General features: G+C 62.8%; 1 protein-coding gene across 1 annotated transcript; it reads right to left on the minus strand.

Moving 5' to 3' along the window:
- Positions 1-329: 329 nt before the first annotated feature.
- VSTM2L (V-set and transmembrane domain containing 2 like) lies at positions 330-12,603 on the minus strand. Its single transcript, XM_051633326.1, has 4 exons — positions 12,404-12,603; positions 4,675-4,844; positions 3,638-3,688; positions 330-1,638 (listed from the first exon to the last, which is right to left on the minus strand). The coding sequence occupies exons 1-4, from the start codon at positions 12,510-12,512 to the stop codon at positions 1,348-1,350; spliced, it is 621 nt and encodes a 206-aa protein (XP_051489286.1). The 5' UTR covers positions 12,513-12,603; the 3' UTR covers positions 330-1,347.
- Positions 12,604-13,857: the final 1,254 nt, after the last annotated feature.

A 13,857-nucleotide genomic window follows, 5' to 3' on the forward strand; every position in this document is an offset into this window, starting at 1 on the left:
CAGCCCCCCCCCCCCCACCCCAGCTCATCTGGAACCAGACATATCCTGCACCCACAGCACCCTGCTCCTGGGGAAGCTAGGAGCTCCTGCCCGGCTGCAGCTTTTAAATGCCCTGAGCCCTCAGCTGCAGCTCATGATGCCCATCCCCAATCTATTCCATCCCATCCCACCTGCATCTCAGTGCCTCTCCATCTCCATCCATCCCATTCCCGCTGGTGCCAGCACCGTGCCCGACAGCCCCCAGGGCAGCCCCAGCTGTATCCCATTTTAGCTATGGCTGTGCCAAAGCCCCGTCCCCTCCCCGTGCTGGGGACAGAGACCACAAAGGCTTCATTTAAATCACTTTATTAGCTGCAGAGGGGCTGGTGGTGGCAGGCGTGGCGGCGCGGGAGGGTGGGGGCAGGGGAGCAGCACCGGGCACCCGGGCACGGAGACCCGGGACCCCCCTCTCCCTCCCCACGTCCCTGTCCCGAGCAGTGGGGTTCACTGCTGGGGACACCAGGCCCAGCTCTGCCATTTGCACCGTGACAGGGGAGCCTGTGAGCCGGGCCCCCCAGAGCTGTGGCACAGGAAGGGGAGCTCGGCCGGGAGTGGAGGGCCGAGCGCCGCGCCAGCACAGGGAGATGGAGTGAGGGCGGCCAGGAATGACAGCTGAGCCCGCTTCCCACATGAAAAGCCACAGGGGAGAGCAGGCCAGCTCCGATGGCACAGCTCCCCGGGCACACGGGGGCTGCCCGGCCGGGAGGGGCGGAGGAGCAGCCGCAGCCCCGCGGTGGTGCCGGGAGGTGCCGGGCCGTCCTGCCTCCGCTCGGCTCAGGCCTCGACGTGCTGGGGGGCAATGGGGCAGGCAGGGGCAGGGGAGGTGACTTCCAGGGGCTGTGAGATGGATGCTGGAACCGAGCTACACGCTGAGAGGCTGGGGGACAGCAACTGATCCAGGGCTCCTACAGGAGGGGCCGGTGTGGTCTGCAAAGCACAGGGGAGGGCAGGGGGGTCCTGCGAGCAGGGGGGGCTCCACCAGGCACCCAGAGCTGGGCTGCGATATGGCCTGTGGCACCGCAGGGAGCAGCAAGCAGGGGGTGGGGGAGAGGAACCACGGTGCCCCAATCCCCAGGCACGGTCCCAGCAATGGCCCCCGGCACGACTACCGTCCCGCTCCAGCGCTGAGCCCCGGCCCCGCCGCGTGGCAGAGCTGGGGAGGAGACCGAGGTGGCGGGAGGAGGGCGGTGGGATCGGCGGGTGAGGCGGGGCAGGGGGACCAGTCCCTGGCAGTGGGACCGAGACCCTCACCGGCTTCGCCGAGTCCGGGGTGTCGGGGGGCTCTGGCGTCCCCCCGACACCACCCGCCTACAGCACGCAGGAGGTGTCCGCCGAGCGCTTCCTCAGCTCCTTGCCGGCTTTGTGGTGGTGGTGGTGGTGCGGCTGGGCCGGGTCTGGCAGCGGGGCGCCCCGCAGCTGGGTGTCCTGGGGGTGCCCCGCGGCCGCCGCCTCCACCCGCAGGTAAGCCTTCACCTTGTGGTGCCGCGCCTTCCCGTCGCTGGAGTCGATCACCCGGCACTCGTACGTCCCCTCGTCCGCCGGCTTCACCCGCGACAGCCGCAGCTTGTGGGAGATGTTGCTGCCGACCACCTTCACCACCTGCGGCGGGGCAGGCGGGGGGTCAGGCGGCCTCTGGGACCCTCACAGCCCCCAGACACCCCGGGGCAGAGCCACCCCAGGCCATGTGCCACCACCCCCTGCCCCAGGACACGTGGGAGGTGGGTGAGGCCGGGCAGTTGGCAGGTGGGACCCCAGCCCCGGGGTGATGGAGTCCCCGGTGCACACCCGACCACGTGGAGCTCAGAGATCAATGCAGAACCATGCCGGCTAATTAGCTTTTCTACCAAATTGATTCGCTCTCAGTATTTATCACCCAATGAAATTTAAGACTTACTCAGTAGCCAGAGCCACGGCTGCTGTTGGGCTGGGTCAATAAATCAGATTTATAACCCACCCCGAGGCCCCTGGCTCTGCTCCCTATAATCACACTGGATGGCAAAGGCCATTTTTCTACTTGCCGATGCATTCGTTAGCTGAAGATTTTACGGTGTTTAGAAAAAGGGGCCTGGGAGTCACAGCCTGAAAGCCACAACCCCCCCACCCAAAAGGCAAAGGAGGCAGCACCAAGACATGGGTGCCAGTGTGGGAACAGGGCTGAGCTGCAGCTGTGGGGGCAGCCAGTGCCAGCACACGTGAGGGGGACAGGACAAGGCTCCAAGCTGCCCCCGAGGTGGGGCAGGGGGCTGTGGGGTGGGAGGGAGGGGAGCTGCCAGCCCCGGTGCCAGCGTGCCAGGGCACTGAGGCTGCCACAGGGAAGGAGCTTCAAAAAAAACCCCAGCCCTTCGTGTCAGAAGAGCAAGAAGCCACTTACCGAAATTAATGGCTGGGAAATGTAGAACTAATAAAAGAAAACCCCAATTTGCTGGTGCCGCCAGTGGCCGTGAAGCTGCTCCAGGAGGTCACCGAGCCTCAGCCCACAGCTCGTTATGGGAGGGAGAATTTTATGGCCGGTTGTAACGCTCGGGGCTCCGCCGGCGCGGGCGGGGCGGACGGGCCAGGGAGCGGGGCAGAAAGGACCGACAGCCCGTGGCACAGCCCCGCGCCACTGCTCGGCTGCAAACCTGCGGGTTTTGTGAAGGAAGAGAACAACCCCAGGGCCGCTGTGTTTGCTACTGCAGGGCAGAGGGTGGCAGCGGTTCCCCTCTGCATCCCCACAGTGCGGTGGGGCCGGGCAGAGGCGCTGCCTCCAGCACCACGGGTGCTGTGTCCGGGGGGGTCCCTGATGTGGTGGATTCTGCACATTATTTACATCGTCTCGTGTTGTTTGACGCTGCTGTTTGTTCTCAGTCAATTGCCTTCCTGGCCATAACACACATTGTATCAGGTGTCTCGCCCGTGTTCATTTATCTCCTCCGTTCTGTAAACACTTAATGATCAAGGACATTCAAAATAACAACAACAAAAAAAAAGGTTTAAACCTCAAGCCTCTCCCTGGTGGTGTGACTGGGAGGAGATGGCAGAAGTGCTGCACCCCCAGTGCTTCAAAATAAATCCTGGTTACAGATGCACAGGCATCGATTGCATTCCAGCGTGCAATTAACTGCCTAATTACGCTGAAAAATGCCATGGATGAGGTGAGCATGAGCACAGGTCCTGGGCTGGCTCCACAGTCACAGCACCTCAGCAGGGACACGGGACAGACCCAGAGGCTCCAGATGTAGGTTGTAGGTGCATCACAGGGCCCATCACTGGAATGTGGCAAAGAGGGCTGGAACCTGGGTTTAGTTTATTTAACTGATTAGTGTCTCCTCATTCCATTCACGTGAGCCTAAATGGCTTTGGGATGCTAATCCCATGAGAAAATTAGATTACTTTCTCAGTGTAAAAGTTTCCTGCAGATGCCAACAGGAGCCGGACGGGGCTCAGGGTCTGGGGGAGCATGGGGGAGGTGCCCCTCACCCTGGCTGCTCCCAGCACTGAGGCTGGGGCAGATCCAGCCCCCTCACCCCTCTGTCACCAGCCCATGGCACAGCAGCACCAAGGGGACCAGAGCCCCCCACATCCCGGGGCTCCCACACAAACCCTCAGCCAAACTCACACTTATTTTTGTTGCGTCCTTCCCTGGCTCCTCCTGCAGCGACGGGTTCAGCTGTTGGGAAGAGGAGGGAGACCAGAGAGGGGAGAGGAACTGTCGACTCAGCTGGGGGGAGGCAGGAGCCCACCAGATCCCTGCCCACCCTGGGGAGGGCAAGGGATGGCTGCCCTGAGCCAGAAGTAGGAGGAAGAGGCTGTCCAGCCCCAGCAGAACTGAGCACCCAGGGCAGCCAGAACTGCGTTTACCATCAATATTCCTTACTTGTCCAGAGAGCAAGGCAGCACCCTGGGTCCCCCCCAGCTGCCACCAGCAGTACTAGGGTCTTGGTGTCCAGCATCCCCACTGTGCCATATAGCCCCCTCCCATGCCCACTCCCCACACCAGGCATCCCTGCTGTCCCTCACCCCACGGCCCCTTTGACCCCCTCAGCCCCGCCCCCCCCGCCATGCTCCCCAGTGAGCAGCAGCCCGCCCGGGTGCTCTTCTCAATTTATGGTAATACCAGCAGCAGCTCTGCCAAAGACACAATAATAAGGGCTCATTAAAATACCCAAAGCCGCCTTCCCATTATTTGGCCCTTATCGCTGTGTGAACAGAAAGAGAAACGCAGAGACAGCTGTTTGCTGAGCCTGATGCACAGGGAAATGGAGGAAACAAGGGGAGCAGTGGGGCGGGGGCTGCTGCGAGGGGTGGGAGAAGCCACAAGCACAAATCCTGTGCCTGGGAGCAGCCCAAGGGATGGGCCACGTGGCTGATTCGGGAGGGTGGCCAGGACAGCCCAGCCTCACCGGCCACGCGCCCGGGGCAGCTCTGGCACAGCCACACACCCAGGGGGTGGCCTGGCATCCCAGGACCCCCAGATTCCCTTCTGCCCCCGAGCATGGAGTTGTGCCCCACTGGCTGCAGGAACAGTCAGCACTGGGAACCCACAGCAGGACAAGGACCCCCCAAACCCCAACTGCTGCCAGCAAATCCCCAGGAGAGAGCAGGGATGGGCTCTGCCTCCAGTTGCTGCCGGAGGAGGAGGACAAGGGGCATTACCTGGTCAGAAGCCCATGTCTGTTTGTCTGTCCAGTCCTTGTGGTTGCGGACGTACCACCACTGTATCTCGAGGGAGTAGGAGGGGGAGCCGCTGCCTCGGAAGGAACACGCCATCTCCACGTCCTCGCCCGCCCGCGCCGTCATGTCGTGGGGGGTCTCAGTGAACAGGGCTGCAGGAGACAGAGCCAGGGCTGTGGGCGCCTGTGGGGACGAGCCACCAGCCAGCAAGGGACGATGCCACCCCCCCCCAACAAAGGATTATGCCACCACTGTGGTGAGGGATAATGCTGCCAGCCATGCAAGCAGGGTCACCAGGAGAGCCTGGACCCCTTCCCAGCCAAACAGACCTGGCATCCTGGGTGGAGGGCACAGGTCCTTGCCATGCAGGTGAACACTTCTGTCCCCAACTGCTCCTTGCCAGTCCCAGTGTCTCTTCCCCAGCCCCTCTGGGTCCCAGCACTTTGCAAAGAGCAGCGAGCAGGAGCCCCCCCACTCCCATGCCACAACCCCAGATCCCCAGCCCTCAAGCAGTCACAGGACCCCTGCACCTCCAAGATGTGATCATTAAATAAAGCCTGATAGCATCTCTGCTTAGATCAGCACATGAATGAAAAGTCCTTGCTTAATGCAGTCCCCAAACAGTCTCCCACATGCCATATGGTTTGCTTTCCTTGCTCAAAACAAATATTGTTGGGAGATGTAATTAGAATTCTTTTCATCTCCTCTGGAGAGATTATTGTTCCTCCGTAAAGACGGCCCCGGCGCGCAGGTCACCAGCAAATGTTATTGTCACAATCTGCGGTGGCTCCTTCCCAGCACGGCATGGGGACGAGGGCTGAGCCCCTCACACCAGCACGGCCGGGGCTGCAGGCAGGGGGCTGCAGGCAGGAGGGTCCTGCTGCGTCTGTGCTGGGTGCCCTGTGCCCTCCTGTCTGCACCAGCCACCTCGTGCTGCCCGCTCAGAGCCACCGTGTGGGTCCCTCCGGTGACACACACCCCGTGGGAGCAGCGCAGCTCCCCGGGCTCCTCGCCGAGCCCTGATCCCTTCTGAAAACAAATTATTATAAGCCCAGACGGAAAAGTTAATACCTTTACTATCTCCCTGTCCCTCTGGATGCATAGAAATCCCATATACTTATCACTTTCCTTTAATCCATCTTAGCAGAGGAGCTGAGGGAAATACCCAGCAAAAGGGGTTTAACAAACTCAGTCCCCTGGCAGGTTCCCAGCAGGGCTCCTGAACCCCCAGTCACCCGGGACCCTGGTGCCAGCAGCTCTCTGCTGGGGAGCAGAGGGAATCCCAGGGGAACAGGAGGGTTGTGGGAGAGCAGGGTGGTCCAGCGCTGCCCAGGCTGGCTGCTCCTCAGCCTCTGGTGAAGGGCTCACGATGCTGGGGCTGTGACATACAAACAACCAATACCCCCTCCTCATCCCCGTGCTCCACAGGATGCCTGATGGCAGAAGCAATGTCCTAAATCAGAGGGTCTCAAGAGACCCCAGACCCGAGGACCCCCAGGCATGAGGAGCAGAGGAAGCGGCAATGCCTGGGGTCTCCAGCTGTGTCCAAATTACTCCAAACACAATTAAAATCCGCTCCCACAGGCAGGAGTTTGGCGGATGAGCAGAGAAACGAATTGATTGAATCAAGCACCTTATTTCTCTCTGATTTTAATTGCGATGCCTGTGTACGAATTAACCCTCCAGCTCGGGCGCCTCCGAGCGCAGCCGCAGGAGGGCAGGTCCCGCTGGCCTCCCGACCCTCCCCCTCCATCCCCCCCACTGTCCCTCTGGGGGGAAGGGGCTGCAGGACCCCAGGGCCAAGGGACGCTCCTGCAGCTCGTGTCCTCGGGGCGCTGGGCTGTGCTGCCCGCCCAAGTGTGGGTCCGCAGAGCCCCCTCAGACCCCAGCCCGGAGCCTCCATGGGGCCACCAAAGGTGACACCTTTGGTGGGGGGACAGAGGGGCCGGTCCCTATCCCTGGTATGCTCCCCCCCCATGGACACCGTGGACCCCGACTGCCTGGGCAGAGGCAATGCCGGAGTGGGGGGCCACACAGACCTCGCTGCAGCCCCCAGCTCCCGCCCCTCTGCAGGGACCTGGGCACAGAGATCAGGTCCCCTCCGGGCAAGCCCAGCCACGAGCAGCCCCACGCTTGGGCAAAGACCGTGCACGGCGGGCTAAGCTGCCCAGACCACACTGCCATGGCACTGCCGCCAAGGACCCGCCAGAACCCACCGGCGCCCCAGACCCCTCCTGCCTGCTCCCAACCCCCCCAGCGCCCAGCACCGCCCCTCTCCGCACGCTGACATTGTTGTGCAGGGGAGGGGGTTAGTGAGGGGCTGGCAGCTCTGCGTGCTTTATGGCCTGCTCCCTGTCATAAACTGAGAAAAACAGGATCAATAAATCTTCCAGGAAACAAAAATCAGGGGAAATAAAATGAAGTCAATGGGGAAACACAGATAAATGGAATTGAAAACGCCTGCTGGGACAGCTTGGTGCTCTCATAAACCCGAGATGTACGGGCTGCCGCGCTCGGCACAGGCAGGAGGGGAAGGGGGGACCCACCCCCCTAAGGCAGCTCCTGCATCGCTCCAGGCGCCTGGCAATTACCCCCCCGGGCGCCCCCCGCCCCGTGCCCCTGCCCGCTTCCTCTGCCGCACCGAGCAGGAGCCCCCGGCGGAGCCGCAGCCGGGCTGGGGCGGTGGCAAGTGCCGGGGGCTGCTCCGTCCTGCGCCGGGCAGGGCCAGCGGCGGGGGATGTGGGAGCCCCCGGTCCCGGGGTCAGGAGGCCCGGGCCGGCGGGTGCAGGAGCCAGAGCAGCCTCTGCCGCCCCTGTCCCTCCCTCCGGCTGCCGCTGTAGTGCCGGGGGCTGCGCTCAAGTGTGGCTTATTCTTCCCTTCACAAAGCTCTCTGTTCATCGCTCACGGTTTGTTACAGTTCGGTGAGTCAAGACACTTGGAGGACTAATTGGCGGTTCAGCCCCGCGCTCCTGTCACCTGCCCCCCAGCAGCCCCCTCCCCGCACCCCAGCAGGGGAGTGTGCCATGAGACACATTGGGATGGGCACTGGGATGTGGCCACTGCAGCCCTGGGGCCCCGGCACCCCCGGCTGAGAGCTTGGCCCTGGCAGCTCTGGTGGACCCCGGCCCCAGGCAGTGGGAGCAGGATGCGGCTCCGGCTCCCACTCCTAATCCACCACAGTGTCCTCGGCACGGGGCTGGCTCCCCAACCCACTGGGTTGGTGCTGCTGTAGGGAAAGCAAATGTGTCCGACAGCAACCGCAGCCAAGGGCTCCTTCCCCCCAGATACCTGCAAACCACCCTAGCTGATGGAGGGTGACAGCCTCAGCCTGCAGAGGCACCCATGTCCAGCCAGTAGCAAAAGCACATCCCAGCACATGCACTGGGCAGTAATCCAGGGAGAGATGGACACACCCTCTTGGTGCCACAGGGCCCCTCCAAGCCCTCAGCACAGGCTGACCCTGCCAGAGTCACCCCAGGAGACCAGAAGGTGCCAGAGGCATCCTGCAGGATGGACCTGGAGCAGAAGCCACTCCATCATGTGGGACACGAGGGCTGCTGGCCTGAGCTTGCGCAGGTCCCTCCTCTTCCCATCTGCCCGGTGACATCTGTGTACACATCTCCTCCTGACACGCCTGCGGGCAGGGATGCTGGCCCGGGACACGAGCAACAGCACAGCCACAAACCCAGGCAGAAACAGCAGCCGGTGTCACCACAGACAGCTCCAGCTCCAGCGGCTGGGCCGGGGCAAAGGCTCTGGTGGCAAAGGACCAGCAGGGCTGGATGAGGGCCAGAGCTGCAACCCAGGATGGCTTCAGACACAGAGCTGCTCGGGCAGGTCCCAGCTTTACTGGCAGGTGCCATGGTGCTGGCCCCGGTGCCAGGGGATTGCTGCTTTCCATCAGAAATCCTGCAATTACCCTTTCCAAGGGAAGCCCCAGGCTGATGTGCCACGAATGCTGGCTGGGGACAGAAGGGCTGTCACCAGCACGCCGGGGACGCCAGTGCCATTTCTCTGCCCCTACTTACTGTCACATTAGCAGCAGAATTAGCTCAAATTTGCAGCATGAATTAAAAACAAAATAAATCCAGCTCATGCAGTGCTTCTACTCAGACCAGCGCTCACCTTGCCAGGGAGCTGAAATTAACCTTAAACCTGCGAGTATTCCCAGCCCTGACCCATCCCAGCTGGGTGCCCCCAGCAGCCCCCCTTGCCGGGGTTTGCTGTCACAGCAGAAGAGATGTTGGTGCTGAGCATCCAGCCCTGGCTACAAGGAGCTTTCACCAGCAATGGGACTTGCTGCTCCCAGCTGACTCCGGGAAGTCGTGGATCTCAGAAAATTCCCTCTGAGGGCAATGAGAAGCAGCAGTTCTTTGATAGCATAAGCAGAAAAACCCTAAAATGGCCCATTACAAGAGGTCCCAGTGGGACCCTCGGCAGCGCCGTCCTGCAGCTGCCACGCGCCTCAGTGCCAGTGTCTGTCAGGGGATTGTTCTCAGCAGGCAGGGCACCTGGCAGCAGGCAGGAACCACGATGAGACAGACAGGAGCTCTGCTCTGCTGGACATCGGTGCCCCTGGTCTCACAACAAGCACCCACAACACCAGTGATTGGCAGCAGCAGTCACTGCAGAGAGCTGCCCACGCCAGGCACAGTGTCAGCGCCTGTCCCACAGGCACCAGGTGCTCACGGGCACAGCACCCTCCTGCCCAGCTCTGCCTGTCCCACCACTGCTGGGCTCATCCCAGAGCAGCTCCATGTGGAGCACGTGGTGTGAGGTACCAATGCATCCAGCACAGCAGTGCCCCAGTGCTCAGCTCCCTGCCCAGGGGCAGCCGGGCAGGAGATGAACCCACAGCGGGGGGAACAGCCACAGAGGAGCTGGACACAGGCTGAGCCACGGGCAGAGGGGGCCAGGAAGGGCTGTGCAACCTGAGGTGGAAGAATCTTTCTCACAACATAAACCAAAATCCCAAAGTATCTGTGATGGAGAGAGCACCCGCTGAAGGGGCAGTGGAGCCACTAGCATCCCAGCTCCCTCAAGGTCCCCGTTGCCCACCCCGGCCCCACTCCCAGACCATGTGCAGCCCCGCTGGCCGATTGTTCGATCGGCCACCTCCCTCACAGGGAACATTGTGATTAAAATTAGCTGTCACTGTCCTAACGTAATAATTCCCAGTGTCTGGCCCCTCGTCTGTCAGCTTCTTCAAGGGAAAAGAAAGCACAGACATTTGATGAGGAGAAGTGTCAGAAGTAATTGCCTTGAATGACTGCACGAACAGCAGCAGGAAAAACACATCGGGTGGAGAATTCCCATCAGGAACCATGAAAAAATCCGGCAGAATGCAAAGTGTTTATGAAAGTAATTGATAGAATAATCATTGGGGTGTGCGAGAAGGGAGCAGGGCAGCACCCCGGGGAGCTGGGGCACCGCTGCCTCCAGCCTCCAGCAGCGGCTTTATTGACGGTGAGACACCAATGCTTGTGAACCAGGCAAGGAGGGAGCCCAGCTTCTCCCCGGGAAGGCAAGTTGCTCACCCAGCAGCTTTCCCTGACCTGCTCCAGCAGCCGGCAGGCTGGGAAGGTGCTGGAGCTTCCCAGCCAGCGCCGGTGTGAGGGCCGATGGCACCAGCCCAGCGTGCACAGCCTGTCTGCAACGGGGGGCATGAATAATTAAAGGCGCCAGCCTGAGGAGAGGAGAGAGCAGGGGAGAGGCAGCGCTGTGGGGAGGGGAGGGATGGCGGGGAAGGATCCTGCAGCTCTGGCGCTCTCCCGGGGGCAGACAGATCCGATCCCGGCTCCACGCTTGCTCCAGGCAGAGCCTTTGCTGTGAGGGCAGGAGAAGGACTTTCTTTGCCGGAGACTTTTCCCTCCCCAGCAGCCCTGCCTGCCATACGATGGAGGCACATCGCTCACTCTGGCAGAGTGAGGGCCACCCACACCCCGAGGGGTGCTCACAGCCACCCACCCACGCATGACAGGAGCACACCCCGCTCCTGTTCAGCTCCCTCACTGCAGCCCCTGTGGGCAAGTTAAAGATAACAGCAAACAAGCTCCCGGGCTGTGCAGACCCTCACCGTGCAGCCGAGGCTCCTCCAGGCCGCCCGCACCAGGCAGGGATGGCTGTGAGCTCCGGGCTCTGCCTGCTGCGGGAAGCGCCTGGCGGGACCTGCCGGTCCCCTCTGGCCACGGCCGAATCCGTCCCGTGGGCCCCGGCCCCACTCAGCTCCGCGCCCCGACCCGCCGGGCGCTGGCGGTGCGAGGGGAAGCTGCTCCAGCCAGTAATGAAATGATCAATCTCCGATCTGCTAAACAGCGATTTACAGAGGTTTTCAGCACACGCAGCTTTTATCAAATTGGTATTCACCTACTGAACACAAATGGCTTATTATACATGACCCACTTATTCACTGCTTTTCAGTGTCGTTAATAAAGGTTTCTGTTGTGATTAAGTGAGTTGCTGCAGAACTGCTCGTAGTAGCAAGCTGTAATGTGGCTCCAAAGTGCACTCGCCCTCTCAGGATATTTCTTCTCCTTGGCTCCCTGCTCCCTCACAGCGACCATTTCACCATTTATTTGCCTATTGCTGAATTTCTGAGGGGAGCGGCGGCGGCTAATGGAGGCTTTTTGCCCACAGCTCCTTCCAGCACGCCAGGCTGGAAAACCTCTGGAAACCCTCCTGCCGTCACCCCCAAGGCAAAGGCAAAGCATCCCTTCCCTGTGCCGGCCCACGCCCCGCACGGCCGCAGGACACCGCACCGCCCCGAGGCTTGCCCAGCCCGGAGGCTCCTCCGGGCAGAGAGCGGCTCCGCTCCGTGTGTCGGGAGCTCCGGAGCTGTGCCAGGGGAACGGCTGCGACCCAGGCACCGGGCACCGGGCACACACCCCGCGGTCACTCCTGGGACTCAGACTTAAACCCACCGGTGTCATTCCACAGACAGCAAGGAGGGTCTCAGCCCTCTCTTCCGAGGGGGCTCTGTCCCCTGTCACCTGCCCCCCGCTCTAGGACAGACCTTTTCGCAGGGGCTGCAGAAAAAGGTTTCCCTTTTCCAGCCCCCGGCTGGACCCCGGCCGGGTTTGGCGGCACCACCGAGCCACCGGGCACCAGGGCCGGCAGAGGGGCCACGGCAGCGGGAACGGGGAACGGGAGAAACGCTCCCGCTGCCAGTGGCGTGTGGCAGCGCACGGCGATGCACGGGAGTGTGCACGGTTACACGGTGGTGTGCACGGGGGTGCACACTTGCACAGCAATGCACGGGGATGGGAATGGAGATGCACGCTTGCACGGAAAACGAGCACAGAGATGCACGCTTGCACGGGGATGCACGGGGACGCACCTTGCAAAGCCCCCCAGGCTCGGCAGCCCGGCAGCGGAGGCGGAGGCCGCGCCCCGGGCCCCGGGGACGGGAGCAGCGGAGCCCAAACCCGGTTCGGCCGGGCCGACCCCGCTCCCGGCTCCCCGGAGCCTCCGGGGCGACGGACCGCGACGCGTTGCTGCCCATGGCGGCAGAACCGAGTGCTGCTGCGGACAACGGGACCCCCCCTCGACCCGTCCCGGGGCCACCCGGACTCGCCCCAGCCCCGCGCGGCGCCCGGCACCGCCGGGACCGAGCCCCGGGAGCGCTCCCAGAGCAGCCGCCCCCCACCCGGCGCACCCGCCGCCCGAGCCCCGCAGCTCCGCCGCCGCCCCCCGCCCCGCCGCCCGCGCTCACCGCTGCCCGCCGCCGGGGCGTCCCACGGGGGGTGCCGGGAGGCGGCGCCGAGCTGCAGGTAGAGCCCCAGGTAGTGGAAAATCCCCAGGGCCAGGCCCAGGGCGCCCATCTTGCCGCGGGCGCGTCCGTCCCGGGGGCGGCGGCGCCGCCGGGCCGAGCCCTGTCCCCGGGGCTGCGCCGCGGTCCCGGCGCCGCCGCGCTGCGGAACTCTTCCCTCGCGCGGAGGGCGCCGCGCGCCGAGGCGGTGCCGCGGCTCGCCCGGAGCCTCCCCCGCCCGGCGGAGGGATCCCGGCCCCGCGCACACCCCCAAAGTTTTTCCCACGGTTCATTCTTAAACTGCGCGGGGCGGGGCCGGGCCCGCCGCGCCCACCGGACACCCCCGCACCGCGCACCCCGCACCCGCCGGCACCGCCGCGCCCGAGGTCCCGGCTGAGGCGGCTGCAGCACCAGGGACAGCGCCCGCCGCCCGCGCGGCCCCGCCCGGTACCGACCCGCGGGGCTGGGGGCGGGAGGAGCGCGCGGGGTGTGCGGGGCCGGGGGTGCGGTGCCAGAGCAGTGCCCGCCTCCCCCCATTTCTCTCCCCGGCCGGTGGCAGCGCTGGGGCTCCTGCACCTGCCACCCAGGGGGGACAGGAGCTGCCCCCCCAGCCCCGTACAGATGAGGGAAACGGTTTCACGCTTTTTTTTGAACCATTAAGGGAAGCAAGGGCAGAATCATGCCCCCCTGTATCAGGGTTTGCCACCCCAGACTGTGCAAGATTTGTCTCAAACTGAAAAAAACAGGAGCTGGGGCATGTGAAGTACCTGAACTGCTCCAGCTGGACAAGGCCAGACCCACCAACAGCACCACAATCCACACCCTTTATACACCTATTTAAAAAGTCTAAAACTGTACAAAGGAGCCCAAAGGTCTCTTACCCCCCCCCCGACACCCACTTCCTGGCTGCAGGGAAAGCACAGATGCAGCCTCTGCTCACACATTATCTGTGTGCTACATGGCAAGCTGAAGGGTGTTTGCTCTCCAGCTAAACAGTAAAAATCAGATTATTTCAGATGTCTTCTGCCAGGAGATGACAGATGCTTGCTACAAACAGATTATTTAAATTGGACATGAAAATATAAACCATATTCCCTCTCCCTCCCCTCAACAGGGTTCCTCTGGCAGAGGAAGCAGGAGTGTTTTCCCATTGCTGCCCTGAGGGCAGGGTCTGGCCTCAGCCAGGAAGAGCCCGGAGCGGGACAGTTGCAGGTGCGCAGCCTCGTACCTGTGCTACAGATCAGTAGTTTGAAAAAGTTCTGCCTTCTGCAGTGTTTTCCACAGCTCAGAACAAAAGCCCAGGGCAGGGCAGGGAGCACTGGCCTCTGCCCAAGTTCATGATTCCTTCTGCATCTCACAGGTGGGGAAGGAGGGGAGTGGGGCTGGCTGAGACAGGGGCCTGGCCAGGGGGGCTTGTG

This window comes from Apus apus, chromosome 15 (genome assembly GCF_020740795.1).
Source record: "Apus apus isolate bApuApu2 chromosome 15, bApuApu2.pri.cur, whole genome shotgun sequence".
NCBI lineage: Eukaryota > Metazoa > Chordata > Aves > Apodiformes > Apodidae > Apus > Apus apus.

Coding starts and splice junctions, on each gene's coding strand:
- VSTM2L (XM_051633326.1), bottom strand. CDS start 12,512: ATGGGCGCCCTGGGCCTGGCCCTGGGGATTTTCCACTACCTGGGGCTC. Junction 4,845..12,403: donor CGCCCCGGCGGCGGGCAGCG/GTGAGCGCGGGC, acceptor TGTCTCCTGCAG/CCCTGTTCACTGAGACCCCC. Junction 3,689..4,674: donor AGACATGGGCTTCTGACCAG/GTAATGCCCCTT, acceptor TCTTCCCAACAG/CTGAACCCGTCGCTGCAGGA.